The 22,557-nt window shown below is 43.1% G+C and overlaps 1 protein-coding gene across 2 annotated transcripts in view; it reads left to right on the top strand.

The window, feature by feature from the left end:
* Positions 1–22,557, top strand: part of LOC147709486 (cysteine-rich secretory protein 3-like) — a 484,180-nt gene that overhangs the window by 443,882 nt on the left and 17,741 nt on the right. For both annotated transcript variants that reach the window (XM_086928042.1, XM_086928041.1), the window contains exon 6: positions 1,278–1,363. In XM_086928042.1, coding sequence (XP_086784168.1) covers positions 1,278–1,363 — 86 coding nt within the window. The remainder of the gene's footprint in view (positions 1–1,277; positions 1,364–22,557) is intronic.

Genomic DNA, 22,557 nt, shown 5'->3' with positions numbered 1-22,557 from the left:
GTTGCTATATGTCTATCCTGTTTTTTTGTACCAATTCACCCTGTCATTATCGGATGTAAATATGGCACCGGATATGTCTGTTTTTTTTTTCTCCTAAAATATTAAAAAGATTTATAATAAAAAAAAAACTGTTGGCCAGGATCTGGTTTTCCTCTACAGGGCCCAGCTACCTGACCCTAGACAATGAAACACATTTTTTCAAAGGTAAGGGTAGGGTGAAATCCAATTTCTTTGGCCCAGAAATAGTTCACTGGGGTTTAGACTGGTAATGGATTCGATACATACTCACTGAATGCAAAATGTTCCTTGTCTTATGTACTTAAGGATTGTGTCGTTTATATTTCTGCTTGTATTAAGCCTATAAAACCCTTATTTTTAAATTACCAAACATTTCAAAGGTTGGAGGCGATGGGGCTGTTGTCTGAAATGCACTAATTTGATGTGGCAGTAGGAATTGCACGTTTTATACTCACAGCCAACCAGAATTGTGAGGATGTGTAGGGAATAAGGTGTTCAGTTTGGGGGGGATATGGGTTTTAGTTGATATTACAATGTACAGGTATTTTATTGTTTTAGAATATTTATTGACAAGTATGCTAATAATCTTTATTTTACTATTAATACTACTTGACAGTGGTTCTTGTGAATGTTTGAAATGTCCATTGGGCTGCCAGACATTTCTAGCTTTGGCAAACTGTTACTCATTCAGGGTGGTGGAGAGATTTACACTGCCGCTCTGACTGAGTACTATCTGTTCATGAAAATATAAATCAGCCCCTCTGTGCTGATTTTACTTTATACATCACATAAGACTGCATTCTGTTGAACAATGGTAAATTGATTCAGTGAAGTAACATGATAGTCAAAAAAATAAGAAAGCATTCTCACAAACAATCTGCCAAAGATTAGCTTAATTTGAGCAATTTGATGACCACAAAATAGTGTCATTTACAATAAATCCAAAAACTAAGTAGTGTTATGATGTAACAAATGAGAGCTTAACTGGAAAATGGACATATCTCTTCAAAAACAAGACATTATTACCACAATCATGTCATATACAGAAAATGAACTACATTTTGCGATAAATATAAACCTAATGGAATGATTAGAAAGAAAACAACAAGTGGGATATATCCATAACATAGAGAAAACATAAATGTTAAAATGCATGTAGTGTGTATTCGTATTTTAAAAACATTTGTAAAAGATGTCTGAACCTGCATTTGAGGACATAATATTGCTCCAATATTAATTATTTATCTGTAACTGTAAAGGTCGTTTGGAATGAAAGTTCCAAAATCGGATGCGCAAGTCAGCAGTGTTCTGGATTTTTTCTGGCTGTTTGCCATTACGCCCCTGCGTAAGTATTTTTTTGAAATCTAAATTGATTTATTTTTATAATGTTTCCATTTGATGAGTGTAATAAATGCATATTAACATGATATTGAATGTTATTATTTATAAGGATCATCTGAATAACTCGTTTTATGCCTGAAAGATAGGGCTGAATCTTTTTTTGTTTGTTTTGCTTTGCTGATGCATAATTTTATATTTGTATTATACTGTGCCACAAATGTGCCACCTCCATGTTGAGGTCCATAACTATCTTTCAAATTAAATTGTTTTAATTGATTTACATGCATTTGTGTCCGAAAATGTCAAGAAATAAATAGACATTGTGCATCACAAACTGTATTATAAAAAAAACTAATAGTTTCAAAATGTTATGATACTCATTATAGAGTTCAATGCATAACCTACAAGAAATGATTAACAATCCAATTAAGTTCCCTAATAGTGAGTCTAAGGGTAGCTATTGTTTAATTACATTTAAATAAATACGGATTAACAATTAGGAAACTATCATATCAAGTATAAAATATTGGCTTTATAATTAGACACTGAAGGATTGGTTCACGTCCAGATATTCCCACCTATGTGAATACTAGAGCATGTCACCAGTATATAAAGTGTGTTATGTTGCCTTACAATAGTGTCATGTTCAGTACATCAATCTGACCACTACATCCCAAGGTTTTTCTTGTTATGTTGATGTGAAGCACTTCCCTACTATAAAGTGCTTAGGTTGATTTAGTGGATGTAATATTATTATAGACAGATAGTACTGATCTTGATGTACTGAGATACAACTAAAACTTGGGGTGCAAATGCATCTTTTTGTGAGGGTAAAATCTGATTCAAGCATTCAGCCATGGTGGAGTTTTGAATGTGTAAATATCGCTTTCTCACAAGGAAATTATGCGGAGGACTTTTCACATGAGCAAACTAGCTCACAGAGACCTGTGTGAAGTTGCCTCATGGTAGGTCCACCTAAAAAAACAGGGGAAGAAATTGTAAATTATCTCAAGCATTTTACATATAGTTCTCATTTTCAGGTCCAGCCCTGAGCCAGCGTGCAAGCGCTGCTCTGGTGTTGATCTGTGGTAGTTGACTACGTGAGGGAAGCCCCACCCACTCCTCCGCCCGCTTTTTCATTGGATTGTGTCTTTGTCCTTTCTAAATGCTGCCTTCCAATTGGTTTATAGGCTGCTAGTCCCTCCTTATGATGGCCATGTCGTCATTTGTATCCCTCCTTGGCTACTTGCCCCTTACCTTTGTGTTTCATGAGCACTATTTTCTTCCTGTGCCCCCCACACGCTGTCCGTTCCTTCTCTCCTCCCCCCCACTCCCGTTGTTTGTGCCTTCTCACACCCCACCCACACTCCTGATTGCAATGCAATAGGTCTTGCGTAAATGCGAGTCCTATTGCATTGCAAATTCTTGTTTATTTTATTGTTGCTTGCTGCCCGTCACAACTTGTTTTGATTGCTTCTCCCTTCCTCTTCATGTTATAAGGCCTCCCCCACCATCCTAACGCAAGTGTTTTCCTTCATCAGAACCCGATACTTTAAGATTGCGACTCTGTGTGAAATCATACCATAAACGCAGCGTCGTGAAATTGTCATGTTTAGGGATGCCCTGGGAGGGTTATTGGGAGCACAGCAAATTTGTTCCAGCCTGCCAGCCCATACAAAGTCCAACTTCTTGCTTACTATCGTCACTTTTTTCACTAAAATCAAATCAAATCAAAAACTTCTTTATTCGGTATTCAAATTAGAAAACCATAAAAGTACAATTTCATAATAAATTTACTTGTAAAACAGAGGTTTAAAAAGAATAAAATATCAAACTTTTGATACTTGTCCAATGGATAAAGTGCAACAGTACATAATAGATATTGGAAAAGGAATACTATGAATGATTATGCGGACAATGGCTAGTTTTTTTGCAGCTAATAGATAACTTTCAACAATAGACATCAGGTATAAAAAAACATTCTACAGGTTGATTGTAAGGGCACAATATAACAGATATCCTTATTGCCAACAATCCTATACAATTCATTAGGCTACCCTAGATTTGCCCTGTGTTTAACACAGAACTTCAAGAATCGTGCACTATTTCCTGCCATGAATGGAGCCTCCAGTAATTGTAGAGCAAGATAGGCTGGGCGACATCTCCTTAATCCCAGGCGTCTTAGTAACGGAATCAACCAACGGGTCCTAGGCTCTTTATAAAGCTTGCAAAATGAGACCGTGTGCAAGGTAGATTGGGTTGAAATTTCGTCACAGGGACAAGTTGTTAGATGCGTAGCCCAATTATTTGTTTCTGGGAAGGAAACCAGACGGTGGAACATATTCCACCTGAATCAGGTCAGCAAAAGTCTTTCGTAACCACTTAGGTCAAAAGTTAAATACGGTTGAATGACCAAAGTGGTTTGCATTGTTAGCGCGTGTTGAACGGAAGATGTGCTTGCCTCGTTCCCCAACCTGAGTTGCTCAAGGTGGGTAAGACACAGTTTTTTTTATTCCTTTCTGGGTATTTCAGATATTGTTGTTGGAAAATGGTAGTACTTTACCAAACCTAGATCATACAAGAATCTTTTAATGTACATAAGCCATTTAATCTTGCACCCATTTTCAAGGGAGAGGTAATCCTCTAAAAGCCCTCGGCTGAAAGTAGCGGTAGTAGAAGACCAAATGCGATACCACAAAAGTATAGGTTGGAGCTTGACTATGTCAGTTATATAGGAAAGGCCAAGCTCTAAGTGGCAAATGTGGGTGGAAGAACTTTGAGGAATAGCAAGTAAAAATCTGAGAAAACTATTCATGACTTTTTGTAGGGCTTCAAATTTTCCATGGCCCCACACGCCTGCTCCGTAAATTGCTACACTTATGCATTTTGCCCGGTAGATTTATATCAGTTCCGCCGGGGGTCTTCTTCCTAGCCTCTGTGTGAAATTAACCAAAGCTTTTGCAGCCCGCATAAATAGCAGTTTTCTTGCCTCTATGGCCTGTCTCCATGAACATTTGTCATCCATCAGGATGCCTAAATAGGGATAAGTCTTTGTAGTCTCAAGTTTAGTGTTTTCAACAAAGGTGTCCCTAAATACCTTGTGTAAATTACCTATGGACATGGTAAATGTGTTTTTAAATATTTATTTTAAGGTCAAGGTCGGCCATAAAACCATGGTATCTCTTCAGGGCACGTTGAAGTTCTATAGGGGTACGTGCTAGAATCACGGCGTCATCGGCGTATAATAGAGCCAGTATAGGTTGTCCTTTAATGAGGGGTAGGTCCTGGCACCCTTCTAACATGGCAAGTTCCAACCCATTGGTGTAAAGGGTGAAAAGAAAGGGGGCCAGGACACAACCCTGCCTGACTCCCCGCGCCACGCCAAATGAGGCTGTGAGTTCCCCCTTATTTCCAAACCTGACCCTGGCAGTTTCCGTAGAAAATGTATCAGCGTGGGCTCCACCCCCATATCCAATAAAATGTCCCATAGCTTTGAGTGACTTACGCAGTCAAAAGCTGCAGTCAGGTCGACGTACGCCATATAGAGATTCTCGCCCTTGGCATTTACATACTTGCCAACAAGAAGGGACAAATTGAGCACTTGGTCAGTTGTGCCAAGTCCTTCTCTGAATCCAAATTAGAGGTCTGAAAGTTTTCTATTATCTTCTGCCCATGACTGAAGACGATTAAGGATGATACGACCCGCTACTTTCCCAAGAGTACCTAACAGGGATATCGGTAGGTAACAGAATGGGCAGTTGCAATCCCCCTTTTTGAAAATTAGCAGCAGAATTGAATCTGACCAAGAATCTGGGAGGCCCACAGCACATGATGCCTTCAAAACTCCCGTCAGTATGGGGGTCCAGCGGTCCAGGTTGTACTTAAAAAGATCCACTGGGACCCCATCCGGACATGGCGCCTTTCCTCCTTTACTAGCTAAAAGGGTGTGTTCTACTTCCAGGTGGGTTATTTCAAGAGGAATAGGAAATACAGATTTGAATAAGGGCGGGGTTACATTCTCTTTATTAATGAGAGGTGGCTGTACCTGGGAAGGAAGACCTAAAATCCCCAGAAAATGCTGAACCCACGCTGATTCATCGATAGCTATGTCTATGTTAGCGTTAATGGTGTCTTCCGAAAGAAAAGGTGATCTAATAACTTTCCAAAAAGCAATGTTATTTTTCATGATAGAGCTACTGTGCAATTGGGCCCAAAGATCTTCTTTAAGTTCTGCTTTCCTTGTTTTTATGGCCTTATTATATTCCCTTCTGCAATGGGAAATTTCCTGTTTATCCCTTTGCGTTTTATGGAGGGACGCTTTTCGATTAGAATAGGCTTTTGTCCGGGTTTTATTAAACCATCCTTTACTTTTGGCCTTCCTTTCCTTTAGATTCCTATGTAAGGCTGCCTTTACTGCTGTTATTATATTAGAGAAATTCTTCAGGATCTCTACGTTAGTAGTGTTAAAGTCCAAACAGTTATTTACTGATTGTAGTGAATTTTTTACTATTTCAGTGGTTATTGCAAATGGATCAATCTTTGCCCACTTAAGCGAATACCCGTTTAATCTTTCCAAGGATAAAGTTCCTTGCCCATATATTCTCACAGTGTTCCGCTTATTGCGGTTAGTTGGGAATAATACTGTAACACTGTTTGGAAAATGATCACTGGTAGAGTTATCATGAGTTTTAAAATTTGGGCACTGCATTGACTGAAACAAATATAAAATCTATGATGCTAAAAGCTCCCCCTTCCGTTAAAGGTTTTGGTGAGCGGGACCGGAGGTACCATTAATTCGTTTGCCAGCCCTAGGTCGAGAGCACATAGCACTTCATTCATTTGCTCTCCAGTGTTTGTGTGAGAAAACTGAGGTAATATATTTTAATTTTCGTCTAGAAGGCCACAATTACAATTATTGTTTGGGGACATAAGGTAAGATTAAAATCTCCCCCCCAAATAATTGTGACATTTTTGGCAGAGTTATCTTTTAAGTCCTGTAAGGAAAACAGTATTTCTTTTAGGATATATATTAAGTCAGTCTTGTGAAGATTATTATAAAAATTAACCAAGATGTTTGTGTCATACTTGTTCAAGTCTAATATTATTATTTGAAAGTTTGGTTCGATTTTGTATGACACAATTTTCTCAATTGCTAATAGATTAGAAATTAAAATTGTCAAGCCACCTTTTGCTCTCCCAGAAGCGGAGGGGAGCGCACTGGAAAATAATGTTTTGTAGCCCTCAATGTGTAGGGGAACAGAACAGTAGCCCAGGTCTCCTGGAGACAGAGGACATTAAAAAATCCTGCAAATCGAAGCCAGATGTCATTCTTTAATTTGGAATGTAGACCAGCTACGTTCCACAAAGCTATTTTAAGGGCTGGATCCGGCTATGACAAAAGGGGCTCAAGACTTTGTTTGGTGAACCCTTCATATAAATCGAAATTCTTGGTGATTTTAATCCCTTTCTGGTTTTTTTTGATAGGCACAAATGAAGCTGGGCCTAAAATCTCCACTATGGGGACTTGGGTTAAAATCTCTGTTTTGGGCTTACTACTCTTTGCCTCGTTTTGAGTAAAGGAGTTAGAAGAGGGGAAGTAGTTACATTTATTTTTAGGCTTAAATGTCACAAGTTCCTCCTGCCCGGAATCTGTGGAATTGTGTGTGCCCAGTCAATCGATGCCCTCCAGACCATATAGCAGATTGAATCTGTTAAAGGTTGGAACGCCATCGTGATCGACTGGAGTTGGGGCGATGTATCTTTTCGTGAAAGTCGGCAGTTTCTTGTTTCAGGAGGATTTCCCTCATTTTCCTCCCTTAGCTCTTGAACGCCGGCTGTGAGGTCAGAAATGTTTTCCTTGTCAGGGGACACGTGATCCTTGTTAAGGGTCAATCTAGCCCGCACTTGGTTCAGATTCACTCTTAGATAAAGATCCAGTCTTTCCACTAAAGTGAATAATCTCTTATTTATGTCATTACTTAGTGCCTCTAGTTTTTTTGAGGTGTCCTCCTTCCCTCTATAAGGACCTTTCCTCACAGGTGTCTTTTTTTCCCTTGATAAATAGATTTCATTGTTATGGGTCTAGTAACATCTGGAGGATTCTTATCTTTCTTAGCAGAACCCATTACAATGCGCAAGCTATTAATACAAGATGGAATCTTGTGTTTTATCTGGGGGGGCTGTGAGAAAGAATCAGAATCACTTATCGAAATCTCATCAGAGATGTTTTGAATACAGCCGTTCATGGGGGTATTAGGCACTGCAGATTGCCTTGGTGATGCTTGTTCGGCTAGTTGTTCTAATTCTGTGGATAGCCACGAAGAACCTGCCTCTAGGGATTCTTCTACTGAAGTAATCTGTTTGTTTAAGGCCCCCATAGCCCCTGTAAGGTAGCTCAATAGGGATTGTTGTGAGGCAACCGTGGTGGGCTTCAGGCTTAGCATTTTTCTTTTTCCCATGGCCCTAATAGATTACCTGCTTAGACAAAATGTAGGAGGAAAGGAGAATAATTACAATCAAGTACAGGAAAAGTTATGAACCCTCCATCCCCCGGATATCAAACCACTGGTTCAAGTGAGCTCATTAGTCCACAGTCACAGTTTGCTTCTTAAATACAAATGTTGGCAGGGCAAAGAGAAGAGATAGTTGAACTCTTACTGTCTCTGAAGAGATCGTTGCTTTCTCAGAGGCAAAACCAAGAGGTTAAGCCCATCCCAGCCTCAGCCAGCCACAGACGGGCAAGGCCCTTGCGAGCCTGCGCATGTCCCACGCCGGGGGAGCCCACTCAGGGTTTTGTAGGGCAGGTGGCGGCTGGCGCAGCTCCACGCGCGAGACCGCACTGCCCTCTGGGATATGAAGTCCCCAGGCAGTCCGCACTTAGGAGCAGGTGAGGCTTTGAGTGGGTCCTGCGGTTTTCGGCTGTAGCAGGGAGGTCTCCTGACCCAACCCCAGGGAGAGCAACAATGTGGGTAACAGAGATGTACCAGGCAGCAGGCAACCAGCAAACGGCAAGAATGCGTCCCGCGCCGCGGGAGCCCGCTCAGGGTTTTGTAGGGAGGGTGGCGGCTGGTGCAGCTCCTCACGAGTGACTGCATTGCCCTCTGGGATATGAAGTCCCCAGGCAGTCTGCGGTCCGCACTTAGGAGCAGGTGAGGCTTCGAGTGGGTCCTCCGGTTTTCGGCTGTAGCAGGGAGGTCTCCTGACCCAACCCCAGGGAGAGCAACAATGCGGGTAACAGAGATGTACCAGGCAGCAGGCAACCAGCAAACGGCAAGAAAGCGTCCCCCAAAAAGGCCATTTCCAGGCATGAGAAGGAGAGAGCTGCGCGTAGCCCCTGTGTAGGGAGGAGTGGCGCCGGATATCTTTTGCCATCCAGCCCCGGCTTGTTGCCCGGGAACTTAGAGACCAGCCATGCAGTGACCCCGTTCCATGCTGTGCCCACCAGAACCCATATTCCCCACCTGCTCATATGGGGGGAGGGTGAGTGAGCCACACCCAGTCTGTGCCCACTGCGTACTTCCTAGTCTCCATTCTCCCCTTGTAAATATCTATTCATCACCCCCGGGAGACTCCAACTCCCACCTTCTCTCATGGACAGCCCTTTCTCCGAATGAGTGGATAAAACCCCGGCTATTCTTTATCCCTCCTAGACGTCCTCAGATAAGCGCATCTGAACCCCTCTCACTTCCGGTGCAGTCAATTAAACGCTTACTTTAACTCCCGCTTAGCTCAAATCCACGTGCCTAATTAGTTCAACTTGTGTCACATTTAATTGGCTTCATTTTTATCTAGAGGACTAGAAACAATTAGGCATCAAGAGCGGTAAATGTGTGTTGTCATTATTCTCCTTCACCATGCTTTCCGGGGTTTCAGCTGGGACGACTCTGGGTTTCCACCTACCCCAGAATGCTCATGATATATTTGGGAGTTCCAGTCTGTTCCTGGCATCATTGCCCTGCACAACTGTCAATATAGAGATTAGACATTTTAACTGCAAGCTGTAATTTTTAAGCCGTGTTTCAGCTGCTCCATTGTTATTTTTTTGCCCATGATTAAGAGAATAAACTTACTAACTGGCAAACTCAATCAAAACAATGCACAGGCATAGATGCAGATCTGTCAATCATCATCATGGTAGCAATATGAAAATGTTACTGTCCAAACCTGGTACAACTCTGCATTGGAGACCTCTGCAGATGTTTCAGGGAGGCTGGTAGGTCCGCCTGATTCAGTCATTAGTTCTCAAACAAGGAGATGAGTGTCCTTGTGCTCTTGACCATTGTCTTCAAGTAACAAGGAAGCACCCCATTGAAAAGCAGCATAAAAGCATACCATGTACACATTCCATTATAATGAATACTAAGACGATTGAGCAATGGGTCTGTTCAACTTGACCACACTTATAGCAACCGCATCTGTATACTCAGTGAATCAAAAGTAATCCAGGCAGCTTGACATGCCAGCCACTACACCCTTAAGAAAAACAGACCAATTAAAAACATGCACACGTATGACTTCTTTCCACTGCACACTAGGACAAAATGCCTTCCACTTGCATGACTTAGTAGTATACTACACAAACTAATGTCAAACAGCTGGTTTGGTGACAATATGTAAGACAGTAAACTACCCAACAAGCACCCCTGACACGCTGCAGAAACAGGAGTATCTGCACATAGGAAATACATATCAATCAGAGCCAGCTCCCTGCTCCATTCCATCACCTGCTTTGCCTCTCAATTCAAACATACCCAGCACTTCATTTGTGCCAGTAGATGCTGGTGGTGGGCACCAGCACTTTTTTGGGGGGAATCGAGTTTTATGTTTCACTAACAGATTTACCCAGGAGGAAGACAAAAAAAACTGAAATGGGAAAAATAGGGAAGGATTGGAAATAGAATATCAGTGACAAAGGGAACAAGCATTTCCAATGCAATAGGTATTGCCTTTGCGACAGATTGAGCAATAGTAATTCTAAATGGCAATACGATTTAATTATTTGTTTTGAAAACCTGCAAGCAGTGCGTGAACACCCATTTAGTAATTATACTCCTTGCTTACAAGAAGCAAAGTTGGCAGTAAAACAGGCTCAGTTCTCGTAAGCAACAACTATAAGTACAAAGTTTACCCACTGCTTGCAAGATTACGTTTGTTTTTTAAAAAGCATTGTCATTTACATGCAAACAGCTCAAACTCTTGTAAAGCGCTCTTTTTCTCTCTCTCCTGCATTCTGACAAAATCGCTCAGATGTGTACTTCTGCAGTGCTGCAGCGGGCCAAGGAGAAAACTAGAGGAGTTTTATTTGCCTGCTGTGCCTAGGATAGGGTACAAGTCAGGTGTGGATGTGGGTGAACAGAGTCCATCTTCACCCCCTACCTCCAACCCTTTTACAGAGGGATCTCCATTGTCTCTGCCCAAAACTGAGAGGCATCGCCCTGGGTCCCAGCACTGCAGATGCTCACATTTACTAATATTGTGAAATGTGGCCTCGGGACAGGGCGCCGGGTCTGGCGACTTAGTAGACTAATGAGTCCAAAGTAGGGGCCTGTATTAGGCCCCATGGTCACAAGTACAAATCCTGGCAGGTCCACACAGTCTTTCATGCTTCTGAGGTCAATAACATGAGTACCACAGAGGAGGGAAACAGTAAAAATCTGTTGTTCAGTGCTAAGATACCATTCTGGGTGAACATGCTCTTTACAAATATACATGTCTTAAAACCCTCTTTGTGTGCGAGAGGGGTCCAGTGAAAGAGGGCGGGGGGGCAACTCCTTTATCTCCTAATGAACACCAGCTTGTCTTTCTTATTCTCTGGACGCAATTTGAAGATCTAATGCCAGACGTTTCTCAAGCCTCTTTCACAACTGTGTCCCTTGCGCTACTCCTAAGCTGCATTACAAACTGACCCATAGTAACCCTGGATGTGGTTTACAAAAAACTTAATGAAAAATGACCTTTCCTCATTTTTTTGTGAGTGTGCACAATGGTTTTTTTTGTAAAATAGGCCAGTTAATTTTTAAATAGAGCCTAACTAATGATTTAACAATACTTATTGTTGAATTAAATACAAGTATTCTCTCCCTACTGTTTTCCCCAGGAATTGTGCACTTGCTTTCGATTTTATCAGCAGATAGCTAAAGAAATAAAGCAGTTTGCAGTGCTGCTGTAAAACCTACGAGATGCCACTTGCAGTTGTTTATATGGCCATGGATTGAAATGCTAAGGTATCTTGGGGCCAGGCCTTGTCAGACGGTGCACAGGTATGTGGCCCCTGCAGAAAAGCCAGCTCAGCTGCTTTCCCAGCAGGGCCAGCTGTGTGACCTCTGAACTGCAGAACGTTAAAAGGCAGAGGTCAGCAGCGAGGTACAAGAGACTAGCCTCTCTGTCTACCTGCAGCTACAGTGTCCACCTTGGGCAAAGCGGAACCCCAAGAGGAGAAAACACCTTAAGACGGCCATTAAAGCAACCCACTTGTCAACTTTGATTCATAAACAACCACATTACTGGGCAGCAGAGGCTGTTTTGTGGCACTAGTGCTTAAAGGGGAAGTTCCAGCCAACATGCTTTATAGGCCTCGCTTGGCCGGTGTGGCTGTTGCGGTACTTGATTCAATCAACAGAAAAAGAACTTCACAACTTACTGCACAGAGGGACATTGCATCTGCCCACATGTTAATCTTCCTTCTTACTGTATTTGTTTGAGCAGGTTTTGTGTGCTTCCCGCTGAAAGACTGCTTGTAAGTCACAGTAAGCCTGAGGCGGTTATGGGGACAAGCAAATAATTAAGAATATAAAACTGATTGAATCATTGAGAGTTATGCCAGATCCAATAGCTCTGGTCTGTTATGACAAAGGCATTAGGCCTGAATTATTTATTGTGAAAAGCATATGGTAAAGCCAGTAGACCTTTTGGGATGTATTCCCCATAGACTGAGTTACAGCCTGTAGTCAGGAACTGTCTAACACAGATTTCCCCAGATTATTTTGTAGGCAATGGTCTAACTCACAATGTTTTTTCTAATTTCATTTGTTTTAGGGACCTGCATTGATAGAGCAGCTCTGTGCGAGGGTTTATGTATTCACTAGAAAATGCACTGTAAACAGAAGTAATACGAGAGGGACTGAGCACTGTAATGAATCAGGACTCTTAGGCAGTGCTGTAGTAGTTTAAAGGAGACGGTGCCCACACATCTCTGCTGCTGTATCCCCTGTACAGCATGGAGCTTCAATAGACAGGAGATCAGAAACTGTCTGACAGAAATGTTTGCTTGGTTTCAACTTAACCAACTAAAATGTAACCCCGAGAAGTCGGACATTATCTTCTTTGGTACCCCTCCTCTTGATGTTTGGAAGCAATGGTGGCCAGACGACATGTCGCCTCCCCAGACGGCAGTTAACACGGTCAAAAACCTGGGAGTAAAGATGACTGAAATGCTTTCCATGAAGTCTCAGGTTCAGAAAGTGCCTGGCACATGTTTTGGACGGTTGAGAATGCTCAGAAAAGTCCTCTACTTGTTACCGATCTTGCATAGAAAGATGGTGATACAGGCCCTTGTGGTTTCCAGACTGGATTATGTTAATGTTCTTTATCTGGGCCTGCCGGAGTATTTACTGAACAGACTTCCAATTGTCCAGAATTCTGCCGCCAGAGCAGCCCTCAAGCTATGGACTAGAGAACGGATCTCGTATCATTAGTAGAAATTACATTGGCTGCCTGTCCGGTCCAGAATTCTTTTTAAAGCCCTAGTTCTTTCTTTAAAGGCACTGCACGGGTTGGGGTCCCTTTAGACCTGGAAACGAGTTCTCCTCTATATGCCACATAGATCACCTACATTAGCACATCACCAAATCCAGACACCTACTTTTTGTAGAGTCAGTTGTGGCGGTCGCTCCTTTCAAGTGCAAGTTGCCCACTCATGGAACATCATGCAACTACCACTCAGGCAGGCCACGACCCTGCTGGCTTTAAGAAACCAGCTAAAAACATGGATGTTTCAACAATTATCGTAATGTACTAGTCCCTCACGGTCTCTGAGCTTTCAAGTCTCCTGTCTCCTCTGTCTTAGCGCCGGGACACTGTGTCGAGTAGCCGTGCGCTCTATAAATTCTGTTTAACATTAACATTAACAGTGTTGCTGCTTTAAAAATCTGCTCCTATTTGTTATTCATAGCTCTTGCTGCCACAGATCGGCATATTCATAAAGGTTGTGGAAACAAATATTTTTTTTGTTGTCAAAGCCCCCATGACGCACTTTCACGTGTATTACATTCTTTGGAAGATTTGTAAAACAGATGTTTTTTTTTTGTAAATGCCCCTATTCCGGGGTTTCACTTTAATAGCTGCTGCACACCTTTCGTTATATACACATTTTTTACAGAAAGGGGCACAGCCTTTATGCACATGAAAGTGTGCATGGGGGCTTTGACAGCAAGCATATTATTTACAATGTAATAAGCCTCGCATGTGCAATGCCAATAGCTCAAACTCTCGTAAATGCGAGACCTATTGCATTGCAAATGCTTGTTTTAAAAATGGCCATAACTTTAATTCTGATAAGGGAAGGAGTACATATTACTTTAGAATGGGCAAGGAAATGGAGCACCTGGCAAAATGTTGGTGATATAATTCGAGGAATATGGCTACTGTGGAACTAAATCAAAAAGCTAGTTGGCTTTGTATATCTACATGCTGAAATGTAGTTGTGAATATTTCTGTGTCCTCCTGAGAATGTGTCACAGTTGTGGATTTTCAAGAAACCTCTTGATGAATTCCCAAGAAGTAAGAAAATTGCACAAAGGTAGTCCACAGCCTACATCAGTAAATATTTGATGTTTCCAAAAACAGAGAGGTAATAAGAAATCATTGGTGTGAAAAAAGAAATTGGAAGCTACATTACCAGTTTCTACTCCATTAATAATTAATATATTGAGATTGGCGCTTTACAATCTCATTATGTTCATTATTACTAAGCAGTACCTATAAAAATATATGATTGCACTGCATGTAATATTGAAGTATAACATTACCATTCATCTGAAAACTATATAAACAAACTTCCATTTCTGAAATATTTAACACATGTAATCCAAAAGGATAAACATTTGCAAGTGATACAGTTGACAATAATTACTGCGTTGATGCATATTAATGTAAATTGAAACAATACTGCAGTTGCTTCAATACACAAATAATTCAAAATGTCACTTAAAAAACATTACAGAATTTATTGGGCCAACCTAAAATGGACCATATATAAAAGGTGATAACAGATTGCGGAAACGGAAGCGGAAACCAACCCAGATCCAGTGTCTTCCGACCCGCAGCACTAACACTCGAGATCATCTCCTTCAGAGCAGCGTACCCGCCCCTCCCCTTGCCCTTCCCTTTGACACTGTACAGAGCCTGGATATAATATTTTACTCTTCACGGCGACTCACTCTTCGCCTCTTCTCACTCTGTCATACTCTACACAGAGGTCCACCGACTTCTGGTTGTTACACTGCCGATCTACTAGCCCTATCCTTCTGAGGTTGTCCAAACCCTGGGATCTAGCTAACCCTGTGACATCGACCTCACCGGTCCTCGTCGACCCCGTGGCGATTGAATATTCACCGACGGCCTTCTGACACCATCATTGACACATCTTCACTATACAGCCCTGAAGAAGTCACGGGATAGTTCCCTCATGTGATGAAACACATGTTGGCTGGTTGTTTTTCGTTTTTCACATTATTAAATTCATTTGAATAACATTCTGGGGTCGACCTTTGATATTGGCATAATACGAGACATTTCAACCACTGCTTTATCCTACATTACATGTGCCCGGGACAGTGTTCATATTTCATTTATCGGTGGGATTATACTCGTTGTAGGAAGTCTGGGTGTTATCAGTTGATTTTGTCCTGTGAAAAACATTTTTCTCTCATAATTTTCATATAGACATTATGTGGCCATGTTGTGCACCCAATGCTCCACAAGTGGTCATTCCCCACTATGGAAATCTTTGTATATACGCAGTGTAGGTTGTCTGCAAGGCGTGGTGTCACACCGGACTCTGCACCCAAAACAGAATGGGGGTTTGGCAGTGGGCTCTCCTTAAGGCCAAACCAAGCCCAATTTTTTGTATGTGTCCAACTTCAACCATTAAAGGCCCCAGGGGTGGGCACAAAGGGGTTAATGCTGGTAAAAAGTTAGATGTAACGGCAGAGTTGATGTGTAGATATGCTCTGATTTCCCCATTTAAAGTGGACGGGCAGATCCTGATTGGCTGGCTACAAACTGGAGAATATTTTGTGACAACCATTACAGGACTCCTAAAAATATTAAAGGAAATATTAGTGAACAGGGTAGAAACACCAGACCCCAAAGTCAATTGACGGTGACAGGAGGTGTGAAAAGATCCCATCCTGTGGTCACAAGGAACAAAAGGGCAAAAAGAGTTCCCACACAAAAGGTACCCAAAATGATGGTCGAGGTTTGAAAAGAACCCATCTGGTGGATACAAGGGGCAAAAGGATACCAAAAGTTTCCAAAACATGGTTGGGAAGAAAGGCAAATAGCTCAGTCCCCAGGGGAAGAACTGCCTGGAACAGGGGTTCAGAAAACCGCTTGAATCCCCAGGAAAGACCAAATAATGAAGATGGTGAGTGGATGTGCATGGGTATGTCACTAACCCTAGGAGACCTTAGTCCCCAGGTACTGGAGATGATGGTAACTGAGAAAAACTCCAGAAAAAATATAGGCCTAAACACAATTTACATTACAACGGTGTCATTGTTGTAATTTTGAGGGTATTGCATTATACTTGTTATGTAAAATTACCAATATTATGCCATTATGTCACTTCACAAAATGCCCTCAAAACTTAGCAGATTTACTGCCCGGTTTCATTCTTGGAGTACTGAAAGTTTTGTGCCGTTTTGGCCAATGGGGTGCAAAGAAAAAAGGAGAGACCCAAAACGGTTATAAAATCAAATGCATTTTAAATGGACTTTTTTTTTTTCAAAGATATTTTTATTACGTTTTCCAGCATACATCTTGAAACAATACCATCATAGCGTCCCTCGCAGGGGAGTGGCATAATTGACAGGACTGTATTTGATTAACTTGGTGGATTGCCTATTCATTTATCAATGAATGGCTTAAATGTAGGTTACAGTTTCTGATGGTAACTGAGCTTGGAATGAGTTCTTAAAAGCATCAATTGCGAGTAAACGGTAAAACCTGTGCTTCATCTTCCTTCTGCGACGGTAAGTTTCTGAGGCCTTCCAGCCGGAAGGTGCTTCGTGAAGTGAACATAAATCATATAAAAACCACTCCCGATCGGGAGATAACTCAAACATAGGAAGAAATAACGCCCCACCCCCTCCCCTACTATGGTGGCGGCATCATGCACAAGGTTAAGTTAACCTATGTGACTGAATGTCATCTCAAATCTAAAAGAGATGAAGTGCTCTAATGGTGGAAGGACAAACAGCCGATAAAAGTCCTCTTAAAAGAAAGGTGAATAAGGGGACCCACTTGAATTCAAAGTTTTTATAGTTATCCCTAAAAATGTCTGACATGCGTTCCAGACTGAGCAGCTTCCATAGACGAGATTGTCAAAGTGAGATAGCTGGTGCTTCCTTCCTCTTCTTTGCGGCTGCCAGAGAAACCTTAGCTGCTCCTATACACAGACACATATTTGTTTTATCAGCACGAAGTCTGATGTTCTAGGGAGGAATCGCGAAGTCCCAAAAGGACACCCGCCATGGTGGAGAGGATGGAGTAGCCCAACTTGTCCTTGATGTGTACCAGTATTTCTTCCCAGAAAGGGCGTATAGTTGGGCAATCCCACCAATCCCACCATATATGTTCAAAATCCCCAAGTAGTCCCCACCCTCTCCAGCATCTATCGGAGGTATTGGGGAAGATCTACTTAAGCCAGGAGGTACCAATCCATCATAGTTTCCAGGTGGGCTTCACGGAGCTCCATGGAGTGATTGAATCTCATGATGTCGAACCATAAATGTGTCCATTCATCATCCGAGATCGCATGCTGCAGTATATCCTCCCACATGGGCATATACCGTGGACGCGGGAGAGTATAGTAGTGAGTAGGAAGTTATATATGAACGAGATCGCCCCTTTCGTAGAGGTGGTCTTGTTGAGGAAGGTCTCGAATTTTGTGACAAGGCGAGTGGCTGCCTCTCATACCTGAGAAGTAAGGGCCCAGTGCATTCATTGAGCATAGTGATATCTTTCTGTGTTCCCTAGCTCATAGTCCCACTTGCAGTCATCAAAATTGAGTTGGCCAAAATTATGAAATAGATGTGTCAAAGCAAGGCATCCTCCCTTCCTCCAGGCGCAAAGGGCCCCTAATGAAGGGCCGGGGGGAATGCCGGGTTAAAGTGAAGTGGTGTAAATAGTGAAGGGAACAAAGTCCAGCTGTCGTCGCCTGCGACTGAATCCCCTACCCTTAAGGTGGTGCGTGTGGGAGTGCTAATGTATGCGTTCTTAGGCGTGTCCTTCTTGGGGCACCAAACCAGGTCACATATAGTTTTTCCTGTCACACTGCGGTCCATATGTAACCAGTGCTTATCAGATTCCTTCTTCGACCATTCAACCAAGACTCTCAACTGTGCCACTTTGTATTATAAGTGAATGTCTGGGAGGCCAACTCTACATTCCTTACGAGAGCGGCGCAATATGGAGAAGGAGAAGGGAGCGCCCCCCCGGCCAGATAAAGTGTAAAATCATTGCCTTCACTTGTCGAAAGAAATCCCCCTACAGTTCTATGTGCAAGGCCTGAAAAAGATAAAGAAGCTTAGTAAGAAGTTTCATTTTTACGGCGTGTATCTGGCCTAACCATGACATTAAGAGAGGTTTCCACTTCGTGAGTTCCATTTGGATTCGAGTAAGGATGGTGGGGAAATTAGCGGCATAAAGCCCCTCTTGACTTGATGTTAGCTGGACTCCCAAAAATTGAATAGAGGAAGTGGCCTCCGGTAGAGGTGTAAGAGATTGGAGCCTATGGACTTCTGCCTGTGGGAGAGTGAGGTTGAGAATGTACGATTTGCCTACATTTATTTTAAAGCCTACCACTGCTTCAAAACGTTCAAGTTCCGACTGCAAGGTTGGAAGGGATGTGGCAGGATCGCCCATGAATGGTATTCCCTGGATTCCAGTTTTAGTCCTAACCGCAAGTGCAAATGTCTCAATTCTAAGAGCGAAGAGTAGGGGTAATAGGGGGCACCCCGTCTAGTACTTCTGAAGTGGATAAAGGAAGATGATTGTACCCCATTGACCACTACCTTAGAGCGGGGCTGGCGATAGTTGGCTCAAATCATAGTAAGAAATGTAGGCAAGAATTTGAATGCTGTGATTGTGTGGAACAGGAATGGCCAGTCAACCCTGCCGAAGGCTTTCTCAGCTTCCAATCCTACTAATACTGCTGGGATTTGATGTCTGTTGGCCTTCTCTATCAGGTGTATATTTTGACAGGTGGTATTGTGTGTTTGACGGCCTTTAATAAATCTCGACTGGTCAGGGTGTATCAGGTCGGGCATGAGGTCATTCAGTCATTTGGCTATCATGAAGGAGTACAGTTTTGCATCAAGATTTAACAAGGCAATAGGCCTATACGAGGCGCTATGATGAGGGTCCTTCCCTGGTTTGGGTATCACAGAAATCATTGCCTCGGACATGGTGCCAGAGGTCTCACCCTCTTCTGCCATCTTGTTAAAAAGTCGCACAAGGTGTGGGCTGATATCAGGGGCAAATGTCTTATTGAAGAGGGTGGTATATCTGTCCGGGCCTTTAATAGCAGAATTAACCTCATCTATGGTAATAGGGGTGGTGAGCAATTTGTTCTATTCAGTAGACACTTGGGGTAGGGGCAATGTCTGAAGATAATCTCATTGGGCATCCGAATCGAGGGCCTCCTCCGAATAGAGGCTTTCGTAAAAGGAACCAAAGATCTCATCTTTGTCCCTATGTGTAAGTTCCCCAGAGGACCCCCGAATGCCGCCTATGTACTCTATCTTGTTTATCTTTCAGCTGTCTGTGAAGGTTTCTACCAATTTTGTTGCCCTGGGTGTATGATAAATGCTGCAGCTTGAGAAGTGTGAACTCCGCCCTATTATTATAAATAGCCCGGATTTACTGCGAAGCGCTGTTAGGTTGCGCAGGGTTTGCCGTGTGGGATTCAATTTGTGGGTCTGTTCAAGAGAAGACAGCTCTGTCTCCAGTTCCTGCCTCTCTCTAATGCTCTGAGCATTCAACGACGAATTAAGGCCAATACATTTCCCCCTGAAGGCTGCCTTAAATGTGTCCCAGGTAGTATACTCCGACGTGTCCTCCTGTTTATTGATGGCAAAGAATTCAGTAATGGTTTCTCTTAATTTGATACAAGATTCCTTGTCCCATGCAAGCGACTTCGGGAAGTACCACCTGAGAGTAGTTGAGGCGTTCCCACACCAAGAGAGACATGTAGAAAGTAGGCTATGATCTGATACTGAAAGGAGGAATATTTTAGCTTCTTGTAGGGCACCCTAAAGGGATTGACTAGTAAAAATGTAATCAAGCTGAGAGTATGTACGTTGGACATGGAAATAGAAAGTGTAATCCCGGGTCTGTGGATAGAGAGTGCCCCAAGCATCTAGAAAGCCTGTGTCATGCATGCACTGCTGTGTGTCCACTGAGAAGGAGCCCATGTCCAAGCGGTGTGCGTGCATGCTGCCCATGTCGGATTGAAGTCGCCCATGAGGATCATTGGTCCCCCCACAAATTCCGTTAATTTCCCCAGCAGGGTATGTAAGAAAACCGTCTGTCCAGTATTAGGATCATATACTGCTACAAAAGTGCATATTTCCCCTCTCAGACACCCCTTGACCATAACCCAGCGGCCCTCTTTATCACTATGAACTCATATTAGTTAGAATTGTATGGAGGAACGGAACATGATAGCCACTCCTCTGTGTTTCTTGTGGGTTGATTTTTTTGTTTAACATTTTTTTATTGAGAGCTTTGGTCTTTATAGTACAACATATTGCATATGCAAGTTAGATGTTATGTCAGGTACATATAGGTAGGCAAATAATATAGACACATTCTGTACCCGCCATCCCATTAGACATCTCCCACATCGACTGAGCGTTATAGCACTATATTTCTCTGCTAGAAAGACTGTTTGGGATGTAGTGGGGTGGCTACCGCTGTGTGCCAGGCTGAGGGAGTTTCCGCGATGGCGCGGGTTGGTATGTAGTCCTATGCTCCATATTAGTGCCCCTCATTGCTTAATGACCAGTGTGCTCCCAAAGTGTAAGTTTCTACTCTGCAGTGCCAAAAGGTGAACATGAAACTGTGAACAAATGGGGGGGGGGGTTGGGCCTGGGGGGAAATCTAGCGAATTTGCATAGAAAAAAGGGGGAGAGGAGAACAGAAAAAAGGGGGGATATGGTGCGTCAGGTGTTTACTCTGCAGTAGATACCAGTACATACGTGAGTTTGTGTGGGCTGATGATCTAAAAATTAGTGGATAGTGTTTGTGTCTAAGGCGCGTGTCCTCAGCCCTAGCTAAATGCGTCTCTTGTAAGGCTACTATATCAACATGGTGGTCTATAATGTACTTCCATACCTTTTGGCGCTTTTGGGGGGAGGTAAGACCCTTAACGTTCCAAGTTCCAATAGTGATCAGCATTATACTAGAGGAATAAACTACGGTTCTCTGAAATCCCCAGTAGCCCCCATGTCCCAGGTCTTTGAATGCCCCCAAGGGGGTGTACAGTGTCCTGTCGAGCTTGCACAGATCAGAGAGCCCCACTCACTCCCCTTAACGAGCAAAAAGGTGAAAACAAACATGAACAAATCTACAATACAAAAACTACTACTAGGTCCCCTTTGTGGGGCTAAAACGCACCCTCAAGGACAACAGGGAACAACAGGTCCGAGGACCCTGTCAACGCCCATCCCGGTAAATTTCTCACATGGAAAACATGTTTGTACCGCTGGAAAGCAGGCCATAATACAGACCCATTTTTAAGAGACCAACCAAGGTAATTTATCTGCAATAGAGAATAAGACTTATATCAAGCCGCAGATCACAATATAGAACTAAAAGTAGTTATGGTACTAGGTTCCAAACCCGCCTTGTTTTAGAAAAAAGGAGACAGCACTGTCCTTACGTATGGAGCTATTTTAGTCTGTGACGTCCCCATATCTTGCCCAGAGGGCTGGAGCCCTAGAAACAGGGGCAGGAAAGGAGTCCAAAGGCGGGGGCTCTCGGATGGCGCAGGACTGTGGCTGCTGCCACTGGATATATCCGGAGGCGTTGGCCTCAATAATACTTGTTCAGAGGACCGTGAAGCCCAGTCCTGGTTTAGGTAATAGACAACTCAACTCCCATTGATTACTGTTAGGGTTCATCAGCGGCCCCTGCGTGAACCCACTGTCCAGGTAGTAGCTGACGCTGAGCCCTGGGAGGTATCCCCATTTTTGCCTTGAGTAGGGCCATTCTCCTAGCAGGGGAGGCCCAGAAGGTCCAAACCTTCCGTAGGTCCACCGGTATCTGATCTTGTCATTTCGCAGTTTAGTGGTGACAGGTCTGAACAGTTGTCTCTGTGCTAGAGTAGATGGTGCTACATCCTGGTAGATAGTGCAAGAGTGATCCTGAAAGGAGATGGAGTCTTTTGCCCTGGCTGCCTGCAGTACTGTCTCCTTGACTTTGTATGAGTGAAATTTCGCCAAGATGCTGCGGGGTCTCTTCTTCTCGCCGATCTGTACGATTGCCATCCGGTGGACTCTGTCCAACTTAATCTTGAGGGTCTGAGGACTCAGAATCTCTGCGAAAAGCCCTTCTATGAAAGCCTCTAGGTCCAGCCCCTCCACGCCTTCCTCCAAGTCTCTGACATGTATGTTCTCCCTCCGTGCTCCTTTTTCGAGGTCCTCTGCTTTAAGCTGCATCTGTTGCAACTGCTCATTGAGAGCAAGGACATGCTTGCGAAGTTCGGTAGAGAGCTGTTCTTGCTTCTGATGTTGTGCCTCCAGGTCCAGCACTCAAGTGCCCACAGAGTCCACATCGTGTTGGAGGGAGGTCAGATGGTCTGTTAGGTCTGTCCGCAGTTGGTCCATTGAGGATTTGATGTTTTGACTGAGTTCATTGTGCAGTTCAGTTTTGAAGTCCTTAAACATATTCAAAAGGTCTGCCTTCGTGAGGGCC

Source organism: Lissotriton vulgaris, chromosome 6, assembly GCF_964263255.1.
Source record: "Lissotriton vulgaris chromosome 6, aLisVul1.2, whole genome shotgun sequence".
Taxonomy (NCBI): domain Eukaryota; kingdom Metazoa; phylum Chordata; class Amphibia; order Caudata; family Salamandridae; genus Lissotriton; species Lissotriton vulgaris.
The sequence above is the reverse complement of the archived record's forward strand: the minus strand, read 5'-3'. Positions and strand labels throughout refer to the sequence as shown.